This window comes from Anabas testudineus, chromosome 3 (assembly GCF_900324465.2).
Source record: "Anabas testudineus chromosome 3, fAnaTes1.2, whole genome shotgun sequence".
Lineage (NCBI taxonomy): Eukaryota > Metazoa > Chordata > Actinopteri > Anabantiformes > Anabantidae > Anabas > Anabas testudineus.
The window spans coordinates 21,302,130-21,329,211 of record NC_046612.1 but is presented as its reverse complement, the minus strand read 5'-3'; the positions used below and the strand labels follow the sequence as shown (position 1 = coordinate 21,329,211).

General features: G+C 43.1%; 1 protein-coding gene across 3 annotated transcripts; it reads left to right on the top strand.

Annotated features, from left to right (window-relative positions):
- Nucleotides 1-380: 380 nt before the first annotated feature.
- LOC113174730 (BTB/POZ domain-containing protein kctd15) lies at nucleotides 381-26,616 on the top strand. 3 transcript variants are annotated; one of them, XM_026378840.1, is made up of 5 exons: nucleotides 381-1,270; nucleotides 3,926-4,101; nucleotides 10,207-10,351; nucleotides 14,670-14,975; nucleotides 23,163-26,616. In XM_026378840.1, the coding sequence occupies exons 1-5, from the start codon at nucleotides 1,262-1,264 to the stop codon at nucleotides 23,319-23,321; spliced, it is 795 nt and encodes a 264-aa protein (XP_026234625.1). In that variant the 5' UTR covers nucleotides 381-1,261; the 3' UTR covers nucleotides 23,322-26,616. The 3 variants fall into 3 exon arrangements, with proteins under 3 accessions (XP_026234625.1, XP_026234624.1, XP_026234623.1); XM_026378839.1 differs by lacking the exon at nucleotides 381-1,270 and adding an exon at nucleotides 1,297-1,620; XM_026378838.1 differs by lacking the exon at nucleotides 381-1,270 and having other exon boundaries at nucleotides 3,217-4,101.
- The last annotated feature ends 466 nt before the right edge of the window (nucleotides 26,617-27,082 follow it).

Genomic DNA, 27,082 nt, shown 5'->3' with positions numbered 1-27,082 from the left:
ACGAATCTTGACGCCTCTTACAGGATGCTGGTACAGAGTAATTACTGGGCTCTATGTTGCATCAATTATTCACAGTTATTTACCCGCAAATAAACAAACATGCAAATAAATAAATGATGGTCTCCTCGGCGTGAGCACCTGCTTGACTCCCTCTTTCCCCTTTCACTCGGGCGCATCACTTGTGCGCGTCACCACTTGCAGCGTGTCTTTTCCATATTGAAATGTAACAATAATCAGCCAGAATCTTATTTTCCAAAGGTCTGGAGGCTGCCTGCTTTCATGGGAGAGTAAGGTGGGGAGGGGGGGGGGGGGTGTTCTGGGCAGATATCTCCATCCAAGCCCTGCGCTATAATTGAAATGGCGCATTTGGCTGCAGGCAGGTTGTGAGGGCGCTTTCTGCAGCAGCAGCAGCATGCATGCATGTCCATAGACGTCATTTGATTTTTAATGGCCTGCAGGAAATTTGGCGTTACAACTCCAGACATTAAGGCAAGAGAGAGAGAGAGAGAGAGGGAGAGAGAGGGAGAGAAAGGGAGAGCGGGCACACGGGGGAAAATCACCACATGAAAGATATTGGTTCAAGGATATCTCTTCGTTTTCAACATATTTTTCTACTGAGACTTTATCAACAAGTTACTGCGCCTTTATTATATGTTGACTGAGTGAAGGACTATGGCAGCCCGCCTGGCTGTAAACTTTAAATTTGGGTTGGAGATGGGAATGTATACCTGCTAGCTGGAACTGCCTGGGGAACTATTACATCAGACGAAATGACAATGATTAAAATCTGCTTTTTGCTGCTCTAAATCTATTGAGCGACTGACAGTTGGCTGCTAGGTTTCCTACCCCCTCTAAATCCCAACTTCACACCGTTAAGAAGAACGGGCTACTTTTGACGGGAAAATAATATAAGTTATTATATCTCTGCAGTCATCATTTAGAGAATAGGGGTTTCACGTTTGCTTCCTTGAGAAAATTGCTTGGGCGAGAGAGTGGAGTTGAGCTAATTGTAGCCTAATCCCTGGCCCAGAGGCGCTTGGGCAGCCCGGAGCAAGAATTTTCTTTTTTAGCTCTGCTCTTATTTAGAGACGGATTATTGGCTTTTTTTTTTTTTTTCTTCTCATAACAAACCACAGGGGCAGTTTCATTTAGGCAAAAAGGCAGACAAGAAGCTGAAATACGAAGCAGGATTCCAACAAGAGCGCACATTTTTACGCGTATCCAAATAAGAGCAGAGAAGGGGAAGGAGATCATCTCATCCATGTTCAAGGTAAGGACGCTTCCTGTGCGCTTTGGTACAAAGACGCTTGGTGAGGACAGGTCGAGTCAGCCTCGCATTAGAGCCTTTAAAAGCCACACAGACTCTTTGCAAGCAGTCCATCCCGGCCACGGTCTGCTGTTTTTAAAAGAAAGCAGTTTTGTGTGGGATACACAGCCGAGACTTAGCTTTTTTCCGTGCGGCAGTATAGGTTCGTGCTGGAGCTGGATGGTGGTGTAGTTGTGCCACAAAGTCGAGGGCATTTGGAGAAAATATTTGAGAATTGTGTGGGTTACGCGAACAGCAGCTCGGACTGGCCACCGGCACGGATTTCGCCCGGACTCCCTACAATGTTTGAAACGGTATGGTGACATTTTCCTATTACAGAATGCAATGCTTTTAATCCCAATCCCAGCTCAGTCTGTGCACTTCCCGAAGAGTGCAGTCGAACCGGGGCTGAAGAGCAATGCGACCACCGCTCGGTCCAAAGTGATTTTCACCCTTTTCTCCCGGAGCAGTTGACACGTGTGGTGTTTATGAAACGGGGTTATGAATAACACGTGTCGGGATTGTGCTTTTAATTGTACAGCAGGGATGAGGCGCCATATTGAGCTTTGGGTAGAATTAAGGGCAGAGCACGGGCTCGTAGCGTGCTTGTGGAGTGGGATGTTGTTTCACATCGGGTTGTGCTCATTTGAATTGTTGGCGATCAGGGTGAACTTGTGTGTGAAATCGGCTCCAGCGTCTGAACAGGATCAGTGGAGGAGAGCAGCAGCACAGGGTCTCCGAGGGGAAAGTTGATGCCTCTACAGATTGTGTGAATTTGTGGAGGAATGTATCCGATGTGTGTGTGTGTGTGTGTGTGTGTGTGTGTGTGTGTGTGTGTGTGTGTGTGTGTGTGTGTGTGTGGGAGGAGGTACTGTGTAGTGAAGGAAAGACTGACAGATTATTGAAATGATTCAAATCGTATGTGATAGTTGGAGTGAGGGGATTTGTGGGTTTACTTGTGTCCATGTTTATTGTAATTGAATTGTCTAATTGATTTGTTGGTTGGTCGATTGGTTGGTTGACAGAGACCCAGACCGGAGCTGGGACTGCCCTTATGCAACCCAAACTTCTTAAGTCTTTCCGAAAAATCTGCCCCTCTTTCCTGGGATTTGAAAAATAATGCAGTCCTTCTGTAATCGTATTAAACGAACACGATACTGGTGGGAAGCAGGCGCCACCCCTGAAAAAAAAACCTCAAGTCTCACCTTGTGCCCAACGGCGCTTTTCTCAGAGCCGAAGGCTTGAACTGGACTTCTGCAGCGGCCTCCAGTTTACCATCATGACAACGAAGCAGCCTATAGCAACAAATTTACACTTTATACTCTATAGAATTATTATCTCACTGTGATTATATTCAGGGATGTAGTTTTACTGTGAAGCTCAAAGTATTATTAAAGCCATTTTTGTTGTAAATTCTGCCGGTAAAAGGTTTGTATTTCAATCAAAGTCAAGGGGGTAAAAGCAGGAAGGATACTGACGAAGTGTGCAAACCTTTCATCACTGATCATTAGGAAAACATGAAAAGAAACGCACGTTTGTTCTATTTCCTTAAAAAAAAAACAGTTCCCCTAAACAAAGCTGTCATGTATTTACTCCTAAAAGTCAAGAGTCACATTAAAGACGTGTCCAAACTCAGGTGCTTAACCTGCAACTGTGGGCAAACAAATTACGCACGAGTGAGTTGGAGATAAACGCCTCCCCTGCTCCTCAAAATCCACCAAAGAGCGGCGAGTCGAGGTGAACTCAAACTATTTTCTCGGACATGTTATCAGCTGATCACACTCAGCTCCGCGCTGACCTCCAATTGCTCCAACGTGCCCCCAGTAAACTCGAGTCTTTCATCCCAAACCGGGTCCCCCCACAGTTACTCAGCTCTTTATTAAAACCTCTGTACAATTATTTGAAATACATGATCTTTCTGATATTGAGCCACAGCACACATGGAGTATGATGCCTAAATGTTTGGCCTGCTAATGTTGCAGAGTTGGATCATGTGAACTAATGTCTAACGCGCTTTTACGCGTGTTTAGTTAGTAAGTTCGACCTAATGTGCCACTGCTTCTTCCGGCGTGACAGCACAAGTCAAACGTATGTGTGTAGTTACATGGCAAGCGATCACCTTAATCTTTTTGTGTATTCAATGTGTGTGTATGTGTTAAGAGGAATAGTTGCCTCCCCCCTTGCATCCACGCATCGCCCCCCGCCGTGTTTTTCTTGCTCTCAGATTGGTGGTTGGTGCGTCTGGGTGCATCACGTCTAACACATAAGGCGACCTTTAATTAGAATATTGCAGCAGCAGTTTGTTTTATTCCCCTGGAGGCTGACACCTAGCATTCCCCCCTTACTATCCCACCCCCCCCTCCTTCTATCTGTCTATCTTTCTCACACGTTCTCTAATAAGCATCCTCCTATCCTCGCCTCCGGTGCTGCATGAAAAGATGCAAACATACTTAATTAGAGCGGTGGCAATAATTTCCAGGCTAAATATGCGACCAGACAGACATGGAAGTGATCTGATGCCATTCAGAGGATACTATCTGCTTCCCTGTGTAGAATCACTGTGCTGATTCTTGTTTCTTTACCTCTATTCCCATGGCTTTTCTGTACACTTGCTTTCAGGAGGGAAGAAGCATGTCGCGGCTGTCTCTGACCCGGTCCCCGGTCTCTCCTCTGGCCGCTCAGGGGATCCCTCTGCCGGCTCAGCTGACCAAGGCGAACGCCCCGGTCCACATCGATGTCGGGGGACACATGTACACCAGCAGCCTGGCGACGCTCACCAAGTACCCAGACTCCAGGTAAGACATGGCACACATGGAGTTAGTTTATGAATTCATATGCTGATAATGAGATCTTGGAGAGTGAGTGGGTTTCTTTCTTTCTTTTTTTTGTTTTTTTTTTGTTTTGGTGCTTTCTGGAGTGTGTGCTGGTGGAAAACGTTTAATTCTTCAGTCTTTGACTACATTTAAATCATTTTCTGTCTTTCTTTAAATTAGTATTTCAGTGTTTAGTTTGTCTTAATTAAGTTCACTTCCATTCTTGTGGTTAACAAGTCGTTTGGCAACTTTTATACTGACAATCACATTTAAAACCTACTAGTTTAATACAGTTTTCAAACCAGGTGAAACCATTCCCTTCTTTGTTTGCACCCCCACTTCTCTTTATAATGGTGAATGCGATTGTTTTTGTTTGTTTTACTTGTGATTTTTTTAATTGTCTAATAAATACCTCCGAGGCTTCTTCATTTTTATCTCCTTTCACACGGTAGTATCTGAAAATTCAGCTGCTGCCAAGCTGACAATTACAGCGCTTTTCACATGTTTTATTGATGATTTGGATGGTACAGTTAGTGTGAATTGACACACACACACACACACACACATTTCTGCATGGAATGCACCTCATTTTGCAGTCTTTTTCTTTTTCAGTCAGTAGATCAGAGTGTTGTTTTGAATCCTCGGAGGAAAAACAGTGACGTAAATGTCCGGATCCCTGTCATCAGAGCTGATGTGGGGCAGCTTCAAATCTGATTAATATCCAGCTCGTTGGCGTGTTACATATTGATTTTCTTGGCTATTTTCGAACCAGCATTTGCCACCATTATATCTTCTTTGCCGTAATTATTTGAGTTCCAGGAGAGGGGGTTCACCTGAACATGTACTGTTAGATTTCCACGTTTTATTAGAAACGTTGTCATTTATACTGTTTGTTCATATTTTGTTAGACAACATGATCTTTAGTAGAATAGAACATGTCCTGCGTTTCTCATATTGCCGTCAAACTTTGAAAGTGTTACAGACTTTCTGTTCTCTGAATGGTTGTGTGGACAGAAAAGGAAAGGATTTGTGTTCTCTAGGGCATATGAGAGTTAGATTCTCTCATACATAAAGCAAACCGAGCTTTTGTTTCTGGTGCATTTCCATTGTAAGATTTAGTCGTGATGATTCAGATTGTGTAAGAGCTGTTGGTAATCCACCCTCCCACTTTATTCACGCTTTTAGCACCATCCACAAACAAGGTGACGCCACTGGAGGTAGCTCTGAAGGCAAATGTACACATAAAGAGGGCACTGATAAAATAGCTCTGTTGTTTTCTGATTTTAAAACTACGGGATGTTTTTTATTTATTTTTTTTTAATCCTGCAACACAGGGCGCCCTTCAATACGTTGCACAGTTTTGAATTCTGGGTCAGCTGACAGAATCCCATGTGGGCCAAGGTAAACATACAGCAGGTTGTTAGAAAATCTGCCAAATTGGCTACAGGAAACAATCCACATAATCCCTTGGTAATAAAGTCTTGATATTCATAGAGTCTGCTGACAGGAAATCCCTGACAACTCTCCTTTTATACATGACTGCAACATGTCATGAGAAAAATAAAGCTCATCCTAGACAAAGGTTTATGATTGTTTTTCTTATTAAGAGGCCTTTTTTTGCCCATGTTTTAGTTATATTGGATTTTTCCATTTTTTTGTTATTTTTCCTTTATTTCTCAAACTGTCTGACATCATTGAGATTTACTTTAATCCATATATGAACACATCTCTGATTTGTGTTACATTTCTAATAGGTAATCTTCTACTTGTGTGCTGACATGCTGTTTATTTGAATGCCCGGATATAGCTTAATACTTCACAAAGAAGTTATTCATAGGGCAGCACACTGGGCACCGTGCAAAAGGAGCACAGAGTCATGTCAGAGCACCCAAACAGTGTTTTTACAGTGCGAGTAAAGACCGGATACCAGTGTGAGTGTTAGTTGGAGTGCTCTTTCCCCTCTTCTTTCTCTCTCCTCCCTCTCTCTTTTTCACACACGCTCCTTTGCTCTCACTCTCTCTTTCTGTTTCCTTCTCACTCTGTATCACATACACACACACACACACACACACACACGCATACACTCACTGTTTCTCCCAGCCTCCTCAGTATACAGATGGCCTGAGGGCTCTACTTTCCACTGGAGCCAGTGGAAGGAGGGGCCCTTTTGTGTGAATTAGGATAATGGCTGACAGCAGAAAGCAAAACAATTACACTGACATAGCCGTATACTTTCAGCTCTGTCCGGCCGCGCACAGCACTGAAAACGTGGCAACTAAAAGAGCAGGGTTAAAGAGTTTGAAGTTGATGATTACTTTTAATAGATTGGCCCCTAAATAATGCAGCATGCCAAGAGAAAGTTAGTCTAGTAACTAATGTGTGGTTATTCATCTTCTTCTGTGTGGGCCATATTAAGGGACAGGGGTCATAAAACATTGATGCACTCTCTGTGAAGCTCTCAGAGAGGACAGTCTCAGCAGTCACTTGAACAGAAGCTGAAGAAATTAGGGGAAATGTTCCAGAGACAAGAAACCTATTTTGAAATGACCACTGGACATTTTTCTTTTTAAAGACGAGTCCTCTATGTCCAGAGACAGTAGATCTGTACTGGCTCTTATGCTCTTTTATTGCTCCTCCGTGTCTTATAGTTTATTTTATTGTAAGCGGAAATCACCATCATTAACATGGCAAAGAATGCAGCGTCTGTCATGGGATGTGAATTTCGGAAAACGCTGTATTTCCTTTTATTTTTATCTCACGCTATTGTTAAACCTCTGAGCTATTCTAAGCAAGAATTAAGATTAAAGACGACTCTAACACATCTGCAGAGAAAAGACAGGACAAAAGTGTTTTAGTCACTTGACATGAAGTTATGTAGCTCCTATACTAATAAATACAATGTTTTCATGAACTGCAGAGAAGCACTGCGATTGTTAGTAACAGATATTGAGGGTATAAATATGGAGATGTTTGGTTAAAGTATAAAACAAATCCCACATATGCAAATATTGAGAAACTTCAATGCAAACAAAATTCACATTGTTTTCTGTGTTGAAACTTTTGTCACACGACATTTAGAACAGCTTCTTTTGAGGACCGACAGTTTATCGGGTGATTAACTTTTTCCCCTCTCGGATGCCGTCGTTAGCGGCGTTTAATGTCACACTGGAGGCGCTCGCTGAAACCCCTGGGTGTGGTTGTTTCACTTTGCAGGAAACTGCTGCATGTTTGGCTTTCGTTAGGCGAACATTAGTGTTACGATTTCCACATAGCGTCTTTTAGAGTAGAACAAGTGCTACCTGTGTTGGGTCCTCCTCCCACCTCCCTGGCTGTCCTCCGCTGCTGGTCAGCTGTAGTTGATGCAGCAAGAATCATGCCAGATATTGCCCACCTACTGCCCTGCTGCTTGCCCTGACTTGGCACCGCTGGGGTGGGAGATCTGAGCTGTTCCTGTCCTTGATAACCTCCTACACCCACCACCTCCCTCCTTCTCCCTGACTCTGTCTTTCTCTTTCCGTCTTTGTGTTTTCTCCCACTCTTTCCATCTCCGGTGCTGTATTTCTTTCCTTTTTCTGCCTCTTTCACTTTCCCTCCTTTGCTTCTTCCTCCATCTGTTTTTCTCTCTTCTGATTCCTCTCTCTAGTTCCCTCTATCTGTGCCTGTCCCTCTCTTCTTCCTCCTCCTATCTGTTTGTGTATCTTCTCTTCTAATTTCTCTATACACACACAAACACACACACACACACACACACACACACACCTTTTTCTTTCTTCTTACCTGTTAAAAACAACCCCCCTCCAATTGAGGGATTTAACAGAAAGGGAAAAATTGAGGAGACCAACAGAGAAAGAGAGAGAGTGAAGGGAGTGGGAGAGAGGGAAAGAAAAAGAAAAACAGGCAGCATTTTAATTGCTTTTTAAAAAAAGTGGAGATGAAAAACAGAGTTAGCCTGGAGGGGTATGGTGAAATTCTAGCTGGAAGAATTGCAAGACCATATGAGAAAGGAACACCTCGGGCAAAACAGGGAGATGAGTATTGGTTTTTTATAAAGCATTTTGCATCGATTTCCAGAGAGAAAACGAGTAGGGGAAAAGGATGGAGACAGAGAAAGAAAGAGAGAGTGAAAGGGAGAAAGGATGGCAGGAGGGGAGAGAGGGAGGCAGAACCATCTTTGCTCTGCTTCTTCACACAGTCAAGTCAAAGAAAAAGAAACAAGGCGAATTTGATGTGATAGCTATCAATGTGTGGAGCTGACACATCGGGGTCAGGAGATACCTGATACAGCATTAAACACGAGCTCGCACACTTTCAGAAAGTCGAGGATTCTAATTGTAAATTCAGTCAAACGAGTGCGAGAGCGAAGCCAGCCCTGCTGTTTGTTCACTGACATTCCCACTGCAGCTGCCTTCCAGTGTCTCGTAATAGAGTTTGACAATGCCAGTACTGAGGCAGTTCTGGGTGTATGTGCGTGTATCGGCGGGCGCGTTTGCAAATAGGTTTTACAATTGTCGTACGACTTTATCAGCCAACCTAGAAGCTGTAACTGTTATTAAAGGGCTGATTACATCAAAATGATGATAATAACAGCAACGCAGCGACCTGCCAAGAGCTGTTTCTGAGAAAGATGAAGGAAATGTGCAGCGAAACCGTTGCAGAGGTTATATACAACCCATTTCTTGTGTAAATCACTAGTATGCCTTATTTACACTGCAAAGGCACTCCAGGTTTCTCTGCTGTGGGAACTGTGAGTTTTGTTTAAATATCACAAGAGTCACAAAATAAAGGTAAATATTGCACTTCAGAGATGTTTGTATTTTGTGCTTTGGCAGTAAAACAATCGAACCACAGTTTGTACAAAACCCCATTTTCAGTGTTTTAGAGATGCTTAAAAATTTCGTTTTTAATTATTGAAGAGGGATATTTTGCATTTGGAAATGAACAAACAGATGGAGTGGAGGTGCCCAGATGAGATTATTAGACCAGCAAGAGAGGGATCTGCAGGTAAGCGTCAGGAATACCACACAAAAGACAAAAGGAAATGAATATCTGTCCGAGGGTATCTGGAGGCATGGCGCCAACATGGTGCGATGAAAGTTTAAAGATAACAGCAATTTCCATCCCTTACCTTGATGAGCCCCTGTAGCCAGCTTCAACTAAGCCCTTAATCTTGGCAGCACACTAGTGGAAGGGGTTAACAGAGGAACAGTAGGGCAGCAACAAGTGTCTTATTATTACACCAAAGTCTTGTCAGTATGTGGTGAACGCTTAAAAGCATACACCTAATTATTGTTGAAGTTAATTATTGTGTTTCTGAATAGGAAAACATTATTGATGTCATTTTGATTAATGCCATTTTCATTATCTCACTTCCTGCTTTCTCTTTTAAATGTTCATCTGTGTTTGCTTTTAAATATCAACCAAACTAGAGCCTAACTAATACAGAGCATACAGCGGCAACCAAATTGAAAAATGAAAAATCAAACACACAGCAGATGGTTGACAAAAGCCAATGAGTTCATCCAGTTTCACCAAAAGATGCACATGAGATGAAGCGTGTGGACCGCTGCAGATTACACAAGAACATGTAACTTGAACATGAAATACGGACATGCAGGTGTCCAAGTTCTTCTTAGAACCATAACAAAGTTAAACTGTAAAGGCAAAATAGCTTTTTCTACATGTCCTTCTCACATTAATATGTGGCCCTCCGCCGTTTCCTGCCTCTGCTTCATTTCCACTCCTCTGACAGACGGAATAATAGAGCTGTAATGCTACATTCATGCCATTAATTTCTGTAAGTACAAGCAGCAAGCGTGTGTGTTGTTGTAATCTCTCTGCAGAAGGGACACTTCAAACAAGTCTGGAATGGAGGAACGGTGCCTTAAGCCCCTTGTTTCAACCTGGGATGCTAATGCATTTCAAGCTTAGTGCTAATAAAATTGAAAAATAAATGGAGGGTAATTGTTTCATGCATTTGAAGGGAACTGGCTCATTCCATTATGTGTCTGTGTGTGCGCGCATGTGTTTGTGTGTGTGCGGCTTGCTGCGTGCGCGCGTGTGTTTGTGTGTGTGTATTTCAATTTTCAGAATCAGTCGTCTGTTCAATGGCACCGAGCCCATCGTGTTGGACAGCTTGAAGCAGCACTACTTCATAGATCGGGACGGCGAGATATTCCGCTACATTCTCAGTTTCCTCAGGACCAGCAAATTGCTCCTTCCAGATGACTTCAAGGTATATACCCACACCACAACATACTGTATTGTGTGTACTTGTCTGCACCATCAGCTCGCACAGTTTGAACAATATAATACAAAAACCTTGAGTACATAAAGCCATCTGCCCAGGCATGCAGTGAATTCCTGATTTTCAGTAGTGTGAATACGTTTGGATTTACTAATGTATGCCTGCCACTCCTACGGGCTGCGTGTTTTCAAAATAGTCCTGATGCCACAACAGGGTCACTGTTTTCACGACGTCTAATGCAGACTCCTCATAAGAAATGATCAGAAGAAGAAATGTGGACCACACTCAGCTGGAGTATACAGTGCTGTGGAGGTAAAATGCTAACTGGCTAACTGGAGCATGGCCCGGTGATGTGTGTGCCAAAGCCCTGAGCTGTTGTTATTCACTCAGTGGTTTCTCTAGAGGTGAGTCCAGGTGAAATAGCCTGTGTGCCCCCTCTGCTCTCCCACGTTTTGATGACCAACTCCACCACAGTCTCCAGTTTCATACGCGCTGACATGTTCTCTACCCATGTATTCATGCATTCGTGCACAAACACTAGACTACTCAGGCTGCACACACCTGGCTCCTGTCTTAAAATGAATGCACACACAGTATGATCAGATGTCCCAAAGTATGTAGTAGTTACGGCAGCATACATGCATCCAGCAGCATTATTTGACTTTGTGTTGTTGCCGCCCACCAAGCGTCCATTTCCAAAATATCTGGCTCTTCGGCTGTTAAATTCTCCACTATGTTTAGCCGCTAACTTTGTCTGCCTGCTGTTTGATTCTGGCCAAGTAGCATTTAATATCTGTGTATCAGCAGCTTTTTACTGAAAACAGCTCCCCGCTGCTGCTGAAAATGAGGTTGAAGAGAGTGCTGGGATCTAAAACCCTATGGAACTGAGGGTAGCAGCGGAGTTGGGTGATAATTCATTATATGTTCATCACTATTAGCAACCGCTTTACACATCATTTGACAAAATCGTAATAAAAAAACACACTGAGTCATTCAACCATCTGTCATACTGTTTCCTAGGTGTATTTTACACTTCCCTTTTGCTCCACCTTAACTTGCGTGACCTTTCCACCAGGCTGGCACTTGTTCATCATTTACGACGATGAAACAAGGCGAGGCCAAGCCTCACAGAGCCAGGGGCAAACTCTCCAGGCCTCATGGATAGCCTGAACAAGAGCCAAACCTCAGACAACAGAACATGACATGAAAGCCTCGCATATTTTGGCAAATGATGGCCTGACTCAGAACCGATTAGTTTTTCCTTTCTTATTCATGCTTTTCCCTCCCTTTCTGTGAAGTCTTGACAGTCCAATCAGGCACTACGGCTGAGGAGAATTCACGGGACTTCATTGTTTCTACTCATTACGATCCCCTCGCATAAGCCTTTGTTGATCTGCATACCTTTCAATTTGCGTGAAGCCGGGGAAAAAAAAATGCAAATAGTGCGAGGCGGAATTGAGCATGTCCTTATCTGAACACAATCAGGCTTGCCGTCGCCCGAGGGCTGGGTCTGTTCTGCTGCTGGCAGCCATGGCGCTGTGTGTTTTGCTAAATCAATGTGAAAGTCTGAGCAGAAAAGGAAAAGAAATTTTTCAGCCTACATCAGTGGAACAAAATATTCACTATTAATATCCTCCCTCATCTCATTATTCAAACTACAATTAATCACAAGAGTGTAAGCAATGCTCAGTCACACTGAGGGCATGGTTAGAAACTGTTAGTGGTTTGTGCTTTTGCTCGTTCAGGTATTTGCGTTGCACTTTAAATCAATATTGCTTTCTCTCTCTAGGTATCAAATGGTGTTTTGGTTTTTTTTTTGTGGGTGTTGTATATTTGATGAGTGTTGGCTTGATTTTTGCTTTGGTGTCATGTTTAATCAACGGCGTGTAAGCCTCCACTTGTGCAGGTTTAGTCATTTTTTTGGTCCAAAACATACAGTAGGTGTTTATCAGTCTTCCCAACTCCCTCGTAGTGACAGTGTTCATCGTTTCGTTCTCTTCTTTCTGTCTCTGCCTCCTTTTCTGCATCTCCCTTCCTCCGTCCTTCCCTGAGATGTTGCCTTGCCGGTGGGCGATCAGGTCGGATCATTATTTTGAAGCTCAAACGGGCTGTCTGGACACAGGATTGGGGGATGAATTGTCTCGTAGAGCTGGCAGCAGTAGCAGCAGCTCCAGCAGCCAGGACGGAGCTGTTGGCCCCGTCTCCCTCTCATCCTCACCTCAGCGCTTAGGATTACTCTGTTGTTTTCTGCGCTGCTCAGGATGACTAAAGTGCCTCGCAGACAGACCCCTGTTAAAAACATATCCATCCATGGCTTCAGACCTGTGAAGGATGAGGAGCTACACTTTGATACAGAGAGCTGCCTGAAGGGGAGCGTCTCAGTATGAGTTTTGTCAGCTGCAGCAAGAAGGCCAGGAGAGAAAAAGACACTGAGAAAGGAAGAGAAAAAGGGAAAAAGGGACGCACTCCCTCCTCTTTCGCATTCTGAAATTTTAAATATTAGACCGTCAGCTTAAGATGTGTTGCGTCAACACCCCACATCCAGATGGAGTTGTATTTGGGTGTCGTTTGCACGCCTCAGATGAAGGCACAGTTTAGATGAAGGGCAGCGAGGGAGGCTTTTCAAGGCTAAAGAGTCTGACAGAATGAGCAGGGTTAATGAATATGCTGTTTGCTGCCGTGCTCTGTTTCTATACGCAGCATCGGACTGAAGAAGGGAAGGAGAGCAAAACCTTTTTAGATCGGGGCTCCCTGGCGGGTCCCAGCACCAAACACCCAACACCCACAGTGACGCAGACTATATGAAACATATGTTGTTTCCGCAGCACAAACGCATCAGCTCGCTTTACAAGGGCATTTAGACTTTGCAGTGCACAGAGACGAGCAACCTGTAAAACCTGTACCCAAATGCACTGTTGTTAGCTGGAGTTTCGCAATGTTCATACGCCAAACCCATAGCCAGGAGCGAAGCAACAGGAACATCACTTTGAGCGGTGAGGTTAGCAGAATGAATTGAGCTGTCAGTGTTTGTCACTATGAAACACTAATCAGAAGATTTATTAAATACATATTGTTTAGCAGAAAGACTTGCTGCTTTTAGGTTAAGCTAATTAAATCTTGTTCTAATAGGAGCTTAACATCGGGCCACTAGTCTCATTAACATAAAACTCCCTCCATGTGAGGAATACATTAAAATCCTTCTTGGATGATGATTGTCCTCATGTTCAGTTGCACATATCTTTTCCTCACCTCCCGTCTGTCTCCAATAGCGAACCACTGCCTCCCCATATATTCTATGGTTGCCGTGAATGATGGTGCCATCTGGTCTTGTGGGAAATTAGAGGCAAGAGCGCAGGGGCAAATGGCCCCCAGCAAGCCCTGCCCAGGAGGGAGAGGCAGGCAATCTGCTACAGACTGTCTGCACACTGGAATGCACCATCCCACTTCACTGGAGCCCTACTGACGGCCTTTCTGGAGTCGGCTCACTAAAACACGCTAAGGGCAAGCACAGCTCTGCCAAGAGCTACTGTGGAGGAGAGCTGCAGCGTGGTTATGCTTTGTTTATCGAGAATGTTGTCCTCCTGGTTGGAGGCCATCACCAGTCTTGGTTTATTGTTCTTCTTTCCAGAAGATGTATTCCATGGAAACAAGTGAGATGTTTTGAGGCCATTAAATGTCTTTAATTTCACAAAGAAAAACAAAGGTCATTTTTATATCTATTTTTCCAGGCGTTTGTCTGATTCTTGTGATCTTGCTTTGAGTGCAGTAGTAGGAACAAAAACTCCTAAACTGCTGATATTTCAAGAAGCTGCCGTAACAAGTGCATGGGTAAAAAACATAGTGCTTTGCCCTTTGCACTCCTTAGTAAGTGATTGCTGCAAAGGACATTGAGGACAGAGGACACTGGTAGCTTCTGGTATGGACCGATATAAATGTGTTTTCTAAAGATGTTAAAAAGAAGGATGGTAATGTTGTAGATTACTCACCCATTACTTTTCCTCTATGCGTGTCTCAGCTGCACAGTAGATGTTTCACTACTGTAGCAGGGTCAAAGTGTGACTGTAGCCAGTACAAGAATCCTGGAGTAATTAGAGTTAAGTGTCTTCCTCAAGGACATTTTGTCATAAGTTGCTGCGGGGAAGTCATCAGGATACCCTGTAAATATATATTCCACTGTCATCTTTATGTTGCACAATAGTCTACATGTGCACGGTGTTGTCCTTGATGGGGATGAGATGTAATGCAGTGAAAGTCACAGTGTGTTAGTAACATACTTCATCATCTCCATGTTCATCTGCCTGTATAGGACTTCCACCTGCTGTACGAGGAGGCGCGCTATTACCAGCTGACGCCCATGATCAAGGAGCTGGAGCGCTGGAAGCAGGAGCGCGAGCAACGACGGATGGCGCAGCCCTGCGACTGCCTGGTGGTGCGCGTCACACCTGACCTGGGCGAGCGGATCGCCCTTAGTGGGGAGAAGGTCCTTATCGAAGAGATCTTCCCTGAGACTGGAGATGTTATGTGTAATTCAGTCAACGCCGGCTGGAACCAGGACCCAACACACGTCATCCGCTTCCCTCTCAATGGCTACTGCAGGCTCAACTCGGTCCAGGTAACAGCAGAAAGAGTTTGAAAATAATGTGCTGGGTAGTGGGTACGAGTGTTCACAGTGGCGTCCCAACCAATGTTAAGACACCACTGTGAATTTTTAGTGGAGATAAGAAACTATCAGCTTGCATGTTATGTACATAGCCTTGTAGAGAACTCCTACACATTAATTTGGCAAACTAAAACACATTAATAAAAAAAAAAAGCGAGTTCTTGGATTAAACAGAAGTTGTTAGAATATGGTAATGTAATGTATGTGTACATTTACATTTACATTTAGTGATGTGTAATATAAGATACAGTGTGTTTTATTTTAAAATTAAAACTAGATAAATAATATACAAATTAACTAGATAATAAATAAAGATAAAGCTGCACTCCATAAATAAATGTAATGTATTTCAATTCTGGCAACTTGTTAACAATAGTTCCCGCTGCTGCAGCAATTACCACTAACACAGACAATGTATTAGGTGTAGACTCAGTAGATGTATTCATAAACGCTCTTTTTAAATTAAATGATTGTGAAATGTAACGTTAACCATGGAGAATCAGCTTTTAAATCTACAGGTTATTAATAGTGAGGAAAATTCAATTTTCACCGCAGCCTTCATAAAACACATCAATAATTATGAATTATTATTGAGCACCTTCCCACTGTGCTGTTATTTCTTATACAAAAGGATGGATGTCTGTCTGTTAAGATTTACAATAATGTAAAAAAGGGTTAGGGTTAGGTGTCTTTGTTTAAAAGATGGTTTTGGGATTTTGTTGTTCTGGATCTACCAAAGGCTATGATGGGCTTTTTCTCATTAATCTGACACCGTGTTCAAGTTTGATTAAGCTTCATGACTTTAGGTTCTACACGAGCTGTATGAAGCAACTCTTGGTTTGTTTTATAAAGGTGATGCTTGATGCAGAACAAGATGTATAATGCAATAGTGCAGTTTAAGTCCTTCCTTTAGCTTTAATTGTATCTCTCTCATTATGATTTTGTATTGAAATGCTCCAATGGATTCCATAGTTTTGTTGTTTTCTTTAAGTATGATTTGTCAGCGCATGGAGGTGTTTGATGGGATCAGTCCTGGCTTTGAGGTTAGCTGTAGGACACAGATTCCACAGACTGCTTGTCAGTCAGTATGATCTGTGGCCTCGTATGCATTCTGCATGTTGCCACAGTGGAGAATGTTTGTTTTTTTTTTTACCTTTATTTATCCAGCGAAGAATTCTGCTGAGCAAGCAAACCATTTTTCACCACCATCCATCAACTTTCAAATGTTGTAGTATATAACTAGGGATGTTGATGGCCAATGTGCAGCACCGCTGGTGTTACTGAGCTTTACTGTAAGTGCGCAGCACAGCATCTGTTGGGGGAGAGGAGACTGCCACTTGTTCGTCCTCTCAGTTCAGATACTCTATGTCAGTGTGCAGATTTTATTTTAAGGTCACTAGCCAGGATAAAGTTTGCTATTTAATCTGATTTTCTTCGGTGTATAAAAGCTAGAACACCTCAAAATGTGTTCGTCTTGAAGGCAATTGGCCTAATTTGTGGCCCTTTATACTACATTTTGCAACAGTAGAGCCCTTTGTGACAAAATGATACAATAGCTACTTTGATAGAGCTACAGTCAGTTTGTCAAGAGATTACCAGAGGTAATGGCAGATGTACAGTGAGTGTTGCTTTTATATTCCTGTCTATTCATTTTACTTAAAACAGTTTCCAAGTAGCTCTTGTGGCCGTTGTATGATGTTAAGTCTGAGCCTGCCTGTCTCCTCATTTTTAACACTACATTCGGTATATGAATATTGACAAAATCAAGAATACACTTGCTGTGTAGTACGGAATACTGATAAACAGATAGACAGTCTGAGATTAACAAAGCAGTGTTGCCCACAGTCTGTAGTGAAGCAGTAAGATTTTATAAACAACCTCAGAAAAAGGTACGTGAGAGAAAGAACGGAGGGAAACATAACAGCCTCACACCACAGGCTCGATATAACACACTTGAGTGCCCAAAGCCACGAACAGGCCAACACATAGAGGAGCCTTACCCCCTCCAGCATCCAGAGAGAGCCTCTCCCAGGCAGGCTAGTGCGCTCTGACACCTCCACCTCCCTCCTGCCAGTGTGCGAGACCACCTCCAGGGAGGAGAGCCTAGCAAGCGGGACAAAGCACGTGTGGACTGCGGCCATGTTTTCCTGCAAAAAGAATGAAGAAGAGGAATGGAAAGAGGGGGAAAATGATATGCATAATTTACGCTTTACTCCTTTTTAAGACACAGCTCCTTTTTTAAAAAGACTCCAATATAACACCGCTCAAGGCAATTGAAATACACGTATTGCATTTTTTAATACCATACTTACAATTTCTCAAACAGCCTAAACCGGTTTATACTTCTTTTATAGATTTTTAAATGACTTGCAATATAATTAATTGGCCGCATCAACTAACACAACATTTTCCCACTCTGTTTACCAGTGAGACTGGTTACGGGATGTGAGTGCATCAGACTAGCATGGTCTGAAAGGAGTTTTTATTGTTTAGGTTTTATTAGGCTGCTCCTTTGAAGGCGAGGTGAGCTGAAATCCTCTTTTCACACTAACTGCTAACAGCAAGAGGGGCTGGCTCTTCGAGGTTTCCTGTAAGCGATGTGCCCTTTTGTCTCACAGTGCGGCCTGTTTCAGTTAAGGTGGTGTTATTTGTGGAACGTTTTTTTTTTTTTTTTTTTGTCTCACGCTGGCCCCTTTAAGACACACAAATACACAGCATTCAGTTTTTAGAAAAATCCAAGCACACACACACACAAACACACACATATGCATGCACAGTAGAGGGGCCCGGCTCATTGAGTCGATGTAGATGAGGACACAAGGAGCAGATGGAGGTGTTTTTCGGTGTAAGGGGAGATTTTTCTAAACAACTTACTCATTTTGTCCTCTCTCATTGTTGCGTGAAGGTATGAGAAGGTTAGGAAAATAATCCTCGTCTTACTCGCCAGACAATGAGCCTGTGATCTGATTTCAGTCCTGGACCCCTACCCAAGGGAGCACACATGCAACCACACCCTGCCCACAGAGAAAGACCTAGGAGAGAAAGTAAGGGGGGGGGGGCAAGATGCAACGTTGTCTGAAAACAGGGTATATATGACTGGACTGGGTTTTGACGAGGTCTTGACAGGAAAGCCATGGCTCTGTGACAACTTTTAAATGTTTTCCATTTATTGTACGTCACTGCCATGGAGAATTCATTTTAGTCTCAAATGATTTTATTGAAGCTAAGGTACTGTTGCTCTCTCGCCCGAGGCTGGAAACAGCTAGACCTTGTGATACTTCGGTCACAATGAGATAACATGACATTTCTTAATACTTTACTGTGCACTAAGCACAGAAACCTAGTTTTTGCAGTTTATTATTCAGTTTTATTCACTTAAAGTAACACCCCTAAGGTCAGTTAAATGGCTTATACATTGGAGGAGAACATCAATTACTCTGTGATATTTAAACCATTTCAATTTTTCTTTTCTTTTTTTTTTTTTAAGGCTTTATTCAAGTTTCAGTTTCTGATGTTATTATACAGTATCATCATAACCCATTTCCAGTTATTACAATACAAACATTTTGCATCAGTCTGCATATCACAGTATCACAGTGGTAAATTTAGCTCTTTCCTTAGTCTTTCATCATACATATTTAAATGTGAGAGAGTGAAAATAAATAAATCCACCTTGGTGAGTGATTCTCCATGAAGTCATGAATGGAATTTAGGGAATAATGCGAACCACCTGGGCTGTGATGTCGATCCAGCAGGGAGAAACAGAGAGCAGCAAAGGCACTTAATGGAGGGAAAACATTTAGCCAAAGAGCCACAGAGGTGTACACACACGCGTCCCAGAGCTGGAGCCAGGCCTGCTGCTCCATGCATCACCATGATGAAGCACTCAGATCAGACCAGAGCCAATCCGTCCTTCATCAATGTGACAGCAGAGGCAGTCGTAGACAAGGGCCCCCTGTCCCCTTGCTGCCCAGGCGGGGAACGCAACACGTCGCAACACTCTCTTACATGTCACATTGCCACTCCATCAATCCTGCGCTGGATGGAAAGAGAAAGCACAGCTCATCAGAGCAGACAAGGCCACACAAACACCTCAGCGGTGTTCCTCAGTGGCCTGAGTGGCAGAACGAGACTTTCCACTGCTGTAGTTAAGGATCCCGGTGTGGGTTGGTGGGCATCCGATTAATCTGCAATATGGGTAGAGTAAAAACTTGATCCATATTTTTTCAGTTTAATCTGAAGAAATCAATGTCAGAAAAATGGAATTGATGAAATAAATGCTTCAATTTACATCACACTGTTATAAACACGTCACTTAACATCCTGTATTAGTGCTACGTCTTTGTAGCAGTGTCATAAAAATAGGTTCCTCAATCTAAATTCAGATGCTGCACTTAAGCGAAGGTCAGCACGACTGCAATTCGATTTAGAATCCTTCATTCAAAACAAGTACAGGACTATTATCAAAGAAAGGACATAAAACTACAGACCACAGATAATAAACATTAAAGAAAATGTTTTCTAATAAGTCAGGCAGAGTGAGATCTTTCATCATCATTCACTTAAGCCTGATCAGTTTAGTGTGAACTACTTACGGTTCCTTTGAAAACTGACCTAAGGCAACTCTGTTCCCCGTCTAGCTCAGTGGATATTTACACTGCCCGCAGAAGAATTTACATTCCCACTAGTGTCACCTGAACTGAAACACTGTGCAGATTCTTGCCACTTAAAGACACTTTGCAATGGTAAGCTCAGTTTTGACAGTTACACAAACACAGTTGCTTGACAATATGCTGCAAATACTAAGAGAATATATTACACTGTCAAAGTGTTTTCGACGCGTGTGATTTGTATAAAACCTGGCAGATGGCTTGGAGAATTAGAAAGAGTTGGAGTTTCTCGGCTGTTTTATGCCAGATGCTTGCAATAAGGAGAGGATACGATGCAGAGACTGCAGTTAGCGCTCTTTGTCACATATGAAAGACCATGCATAGTTAAACAAAAGCGACCCCCTGTGTGCAGCGCCAGTCAGTGTGTGTGTGTCATATGTGTCAATCAACTCTGAGAGTCCTGTGCCACAAGGAGCAAGTGTCTTCCAGCACCTCCTGAGAGGTGTGTGTGTCTGTGTGTGTGTGTGTGAGCGAGCGAGTGTGTGCCTGCACTCCAGTGGCCATCAATATTACATTGTGCTCCGGTTTCCAGCCCTGAGACTCCTCCACTTTGATTCCTGTCTCGCCGTCTTTGCTGTGTTGGAAATATACGGCGCTCGGAGGTTAGAGGAGTAAGTCTGATATCACCTCCTCATCCCCAGGGCCATCCCAGATTGAGTGGCAGCTCAGTAAGATGGTTATATGTTGAATGGTATGTGTATGTGTTTGGGGGGCAGATCCCTGTGCAGCCAAGCCGACCCTGCAACAATGAGAATGGTTTATTATGTTTCAAATGTATAGAGATCGCTGGGGATGAGGAAGGCGAGAAGCTTTTATTCAGCTTTCTGCTTCAGTGACACGGACAGGAAAAGACAGGAAGAAGTGCTAGAGTTCAGGCTAGAACTAGCAAACTTTGGTGAAGTGTTGTGGTGTGATAAAGTGTTCTGATTTCCAGTTTTTGAAGTCAGTAATGGTAGAAACACACAGCACACAACGCCTACCGCAGCAGTACTGGACTCTGGCAAGGTGGTCTCTAAGTTCAAAGTAGTACACATGAAAAGGAACAAAACAAACACAGCTAACTGGCAGTAATTCCATTTCACGGAAATCACCATGCTTGGAACTAGACTTCAACCAATCAGATCGCTCACATGCAACTCTCTGGTAGAATTTTGTTATGGTTTCGCTCAAGTGAGACAGGAAAGTAAGCAGAGAAATCTGCATAAGTACAACATAAGCTGAGATCTGAAGGCCTGCGGTTACAAGTATGTGGTGCTGAACGAAGCCACCAGGACATGTTTTGGCTCTTAAAAGAGTGCATTACTTTCTGTTGTCAGCTCAGATTGATTTCAGGACATTGTCCTGTGGACACTGAAACCTTTTGCTTGGATACATCTTAATTATTCAGTGCATTGTTTATTCCCCTATGGCGCTGATTCAGTGTGTCAAACTGAACGTGAAGTTTTTTTTATGGCTTCTTATAGTCATTACAGTATCCTTGAGTCAGTTACAACCATCTATAATAATATCCTTAAGTCTTTTGTGTTACCATGCATTAATGATAAAAGTGTTTTCAGACTATCTTCATTGATCAGGCCATTCTCCTCTGTGACCAAATTCATTGCCGAACATGACAGAGTCCCACATGCTTTAAGAGATGATGGGGGAAAATGCAATGTGATGCAATGATCAAAGAAGGCTATGTAATATCATTTCCATAATCGTTAGGCTCCTCCGTCGTCTGTCATGGATTTGGGAGTGTTTGATGCTTGGGCAGGTCTCTTAATTAGCCATCCTCACCATCAGCTGTCTTGCCACCCCTTCTGTCTCACAAATTGCAGAGTTTGTCGTCGTTGTATGGCCAGAGGACAACTTCACCAAGTGGTCCTTTCTGCTTACAAGCAGCATGTCGCCTACATTTTAGTTTTAATCAGGAAGTGTGTGTATGTGCGTGCGTGTGTGTGTGTGTGTGTGTGTGTATTGGGGGGGGTCAGGTCTACCCATTACGTTTATATGTGAATTTGTTTCTGTTCTTGCAGACTTCATGACATGTCTCACGTTATGTGCATGATTTATCTGCTCTTCTGTGTTGTGCTAATCCTCAATCAGGAGAGGCTTCAGCCCGTCAACCTGGAGGCCTTAGATGCCCCCACTTTAGCCCAGTGGGGCCTTCAGTTGTGTAATTAGAGGGGTCATCCTTTGCCATGAGTGTATGTGTCAGTTTGTGTGTGTGGGAATCTGAAGAAACTCATCTGTTTTTGTGTGAACTTCTCCGGCTCAGTATCTGGCAGAAGGGTTAGCCCTTGGCGAGACCTTTCATTTCCATGCATTGCACACTCCATTAAAAGGACGGGGGGATAAGTAAATACACGGCACTCCTCGCACTGGGATTTAGATATACCCCCTCAAAAAAAAAAAAAAAAAAACAGCATCCCACAAGGATTACAGCAGATGAGGAGAGAAAAGTGATGTTGGAGTTCATGTGTTTGTGTCTGAGCATATCTACATTTGGTCTACTGTGTGTATCAATGCACGCACTCGGGGGCTAACATGCATCCCCCCCATCTCCTGTTCTCTCCCTGCAGCTCCAGCACTTTGTCCTCACACAGATCACCCAGAACTCCCTCTCCTCATTCCCCGCACGTCCCTCTCTCCTTTGCTCACGGACCTCACTTCTCCTCTCACCCCAGCCTCATTACTCAAATTAGAAGCTCCAGTAATCACCACGCTGAGCTCCACTCAGCCCCTTAACACACCTCACTCTGCTTTCCCCATCCCTTTGAGCTCATGCCCTCGGTTTGGTAGCCAATCCAGCACAAGCGGCATGAATTTTGCAGAGGTGTTGTGATGTTGGAATGCCTTCTGGTTTTATTCCATTTCTACGTGGGATTGGAGGAGGGGGAGGGTTAATGACACATGTTGCATTTTGTGATGAAGATCTGAGGTTGATGTCAGGTGAATAGATGGATTTAAAGTAGTAGATGTAGTGAAGACTTACCTACATTTACTGTTGATAATCATTTATTGAAAATGCAATTTAAACCTTCAAAAATCTGGTAATGAGATATCAGTGATGAGTGATAAAGTCGTGTGAAGGGCATTGCTGACAGTGTGGTTTGACACATTCCAAGCAGAAAAGTATTTACAGTTACAAATATCCGTAGATTTGAGGGAACAATTTTGGGAAATGTGTTAAAGGGTAGATGAGGAGATTCACAACCAGATAACTTTGCTTAGCCCAAAGAATGGAAACAGTTAAACAGCTTGTTTCTGTTCCTGTTAACAAACTCCATCTACCAAGACCTGTATGTTGTTTGGCATCTAGTTGTAGCATCATACTTACACCCACTGACTAATCTACATCTTGGCCACAATAAGCATATTTCCCAAAATGTCCAATCTACCCATAACAAAAGTATCAAAGCTGGAGTCGATATCTCTATCAGTAATACTTATAGTGCTGTTGACACGTCTTTCCCTCTCTCCGCAGGTTCTGGAGCGTCTTTTCCAGAAAGGTTTCAGCGTGGCGGCATCATGTGGAGGTGGTGTGGACTCTTCCCAGTTCAGCGAGTACGTGTTGTGTCGTGAGGACCGACGGAGTCTCTCGATCAACACTCCAATCAGGATAAAACAGGAACCCCTGGACTAGAGCATTCTGGGAGAGGGACTGATAACCACACCCCACCCCAAGATACTCCTCCCATCTTTTCACACCTTTCAACCCCAGCCCTACCCCTGCCCTGCTGCCTACCAACTAACAGGACCACAAATGCCCCCTCAGTTTACCTAAGTATTAGCAGAGGCTTGTTAACCTTGCCAGCCCTGCAGAACTCTAAGGGGAATGTAGTACCACACAAAGGAAAAAAGCATCTGCAACAAAAGCTTTTGATTATGTTAATAATGCCCAAAGAATCTGGGACTGTGATGAAAACAACAAATGGACATAATAGCAGCTCACTTGAACCATTTTAACACTTGTTGATTTTACCCCCCATCACCTTAGAAAAAAAATGTGTCTTGCCCCTTTTGGAGGGACACAATTGCCCCATCCTTGAGCCCCACGGCCCTTTAGCACATACCAACACACACATCAGTCCTCACCCTCAGCAGTGTGTCGACCGCCTCAGTGTGTCTGTATGAGCCCGTGTCTTGTCTGGCTGGTGACAAGGCTGGCCTGCTGTGGGACAAGGAAGCTTTGGCAGACGAGACACGTTTAAGGATGACAGGAAAAAGACATAATCCACTCTCGCAAATCCCTCAAGAAGCCCCAGTCCCTGAGACCCCACATCCCTCTACGCCCCCCACTCCCACCTTACCCCACAGGCCTGGCTGAGGACGCCAGTGCCTCGACGAACACAGCATCGTTTGCCAAACTTGATTGTTTATTACAATTTTTCATTGTTGTTTCTAAAGGATGTTGTTCTTGCTCCTTTTGCTGTTCTTATCATGACATGGTGTAAACAATTATTATTAATAGGATTATTTTTAATGTCTCTTTTTTTTCCTTTCTCCAATATGAAGGATGTATCAACGTTGTATTCATTAGGCTTTGAGAGCTTGTGAGGGAGCGTTTCTTGGCAGTGGCTGCAGAAACTCAGATGTCTGCAGGCTATGTGGCTAAAGCGATCTGGCTGGCAATACATTCGGAGCCGGAAAAAGTCCCATTGTTCAAATGGTGATGGAAGGGAACCTGGATGTTTCGACATTGTTTATAGTCAAATGTGTAGCACACATAAAAAAGTGCTCTGGAATTTGTGCTTATTAGCTCTAAAACATATCTCGGGTTTCTGATCAGATTCTCGTACACACAAGCACAAACATTGGTTCCAATTCTTTGGTTGTGTGTACATTTTAAATTCAGGTTCAAGTTGCACAGGCTCTAGTGAATTGCACTTCTGTTGAGGTGGAATGTTGAAGACTTGGGGACCAACGTGAGAAGCTGACGTTTACCATTATGTCTCATGATCAGCAAGAAATGTACTCTAAATGCTTAATGTTTCTTTGCACTTAATTATTTCCTGCCCTGTCCCTCCTAAATACTTAAATGAGCACAGTGCCAAGTCAAGCTGTTTATCCCCTCATGTTTTAGCAGACGGAAAACTTCAAACGTGTATTAAAACTTTATACACAAGTAAAACGTCCAACAGAGCAAATGCTTTAAGGTACCAAAGTGGAGGTGCCTATTTTGTTGATTGTACAAACATACAAGTCGTCATCTGTTTTCACGGCCTATAGCTAAAGAAGACGCGATGCATTATTCAGAACTGTATGATGGGTCTTGACAGTTTTGTTGAGAAAAGCTCACAGCACCTTCAGACCAAGTTTGGAAGTCAAAGTCTCTGTTTGTTTCAATATTGTCACTTGTAAGCCAAGATTGTTTCAGTGGTTCCTCTCGTGTATGTATGGCAAAACCTAAAGTGAACCGTACTCTCAGCATCTGGGTGTTATTCACAGAGAGGCGAGTGGGTGGCATTTAGCCTATCCTGCTCTCATTCTTTTGGTCTTATTCTCAACATTTCTGGATCAAAGACAGAAACAAGAAAGGCTGCAGTTGTCATGCTTTATATGTGTGTGTAACTTACAGATGCTGTTTCTTCCATTCCAAAAGACTGAGAAAAAAAAAGAGAGAGAGAGAGAGAAGCTCATTCTGATCTTTGTGGGTGCTGGCAGTTGTTTGAGTTAAACTGGGGTTGCTTTTATAAACTAGTTGTTCATTAAAAATGAGCAGTAGTTCTTCTGACTGTGCTGCCCTAATATCTGCTCTCTCCGGATGGCCGCTGGTTAAACAAGGCCAATGAGTGGATAAAAATGAGCTCAGTGTAAGTGTAGCTCCCAGTCCCGCACAGTCCTCCCTGGGGGTCTCTCTCACAGTCAAGCCCATCTTTGTTCTGACCTGCCAGTGGCCTGAGCCTTTGCATCCAGTCGCCTCAAAGGGAATGGTCAACCAGTCCTTTCATGTGCCGAGGCACAGTGCTCCTCACCCCCCTCCGCCTCCCTGAAGGCTCCAAGCTCAGTGGTGCCAGTAGAAACTCGGGTTGCACCCCCTGCTGCTGTGTCATCCCCATGCCCTGGTTTTTCAAACGCCCTCCCACACTGTGGCTCGCTGGACCACACCACAACGAACCAAACAAACAAACTGATGAGTCAAATCTGAGCATACTCAGAACATACTGTACAGCGAAGAGACTTGACTGTGCTGAATCCAAGATCTTTGATGCAGTTGAAATGAGGTGTGGAAACTCATCTGGGTTAGTTCTGGAGGAACAAAAAATAAATAAATAAAAAAAGGGGGGGGGGGGGGGGGTAAAAACGATCAATGTTGTAATAAAACCACACATTTGTAAGAAAGTCTTTTTTTGTCAGGGAGGAAGAAAAGAAGACGTATTTTCTTATGGAAGTGGCTTTTTGAAATGAACTAATGGGCTTTTAAAAGATTTCCAGAGCTAAGAGGTCATGCAATTGTAAAAAATAAAAAAACAATATGAACGATCGTTCAACCTTTTAGAGTGAGAAAAAGAAATAAAGATAGCAGGTATGTGTTTTGCAATAAACATTCTCGAGAGGGCCCTTACAACTCAGCCTATAAATGGCAGAAAGACGATAAAGTCGACTGGACTGAAAACTTCCTAGACATATTCACACATGCCACGATTTTACAGATTAAGAACTGATCAGTGTTCAGACAGTTCACACGGCATTCAGTCCACCTCTGAGGCAGGTCAGTTGTACAGTTATTGTATATTGAATTATCAGGACTCTAGGTTTTACAGTGTTTTTAAGAAACCTCTAAGTCCTCTTCATGAAAAGAATGAAAAGAATTCAAAGCATTACGTTGTGTACATATGGATTAAAACATTTCAAAAGGTATAATAAGGTGCAAATGTATATTATTTAAAGTGTTAAAAACAATTAGACTGTGGTATTAAAGGGCATGTGTTCATTTACAGTGTCTCCATTTGACTTTTTCTTGCATATTTGCGATAATAAAAGGATGTACTGTATATCTGATGTGTGTCATTGCTCTCATATTGTTCGTTAATGGGGAGAAATATCTCAGAAGAAACCTCAAGAAAAGCAACAGAGGAGGGATCCCGCTGCCAGAACGGGCAGGCGGATGTTGTGTGTCTCAAACACAAAAGCTAAGCAATAAATAATTATACAGTAAAATATCAGCTGAAAGACACACAAACACACATACAAACCATTCAGTGCTCTCCAAACCAGCTGAATTTTAAAGTTCTTTCTCTGTGGTACTGGGGGGCAAAGAGAAGATTTAAGAACGGGAGTAGTACGTTCATCTGTATGTGTTCATGGAAGCAGTCTGGCTGCTGCATTCAGAATGAGCTGCGGCTTTGAGGTAGCCTGTTTGGGTAGTTTAGCAAAAAAAAAAAAAAAAAAAAAAACTACGAC

Coding starts and splice junctions, on each gene's coding strand:
- LOC113174730 (XM_026378838.1), top strand. CDS start 3,899: ATGGCTTTTCTGTACACTTGCTTTCAGGAGGGAAGAAGCATGTCGCGG. Junction 4,102..10,206: donor ACCAAGTACCCAGACTCCAG/GTAAGACATGGC, acceptor TTCAATTTTCAG/AATCAGTCGTCTGTTCAATG. Junction 14,976..23,162: donor GCAGGCTCAACTCGGTCCAG/GTAACAGCAGAA, acceptor CTCTCTCCGCAG/GTTCTGGAGCGTCTTTTCCA.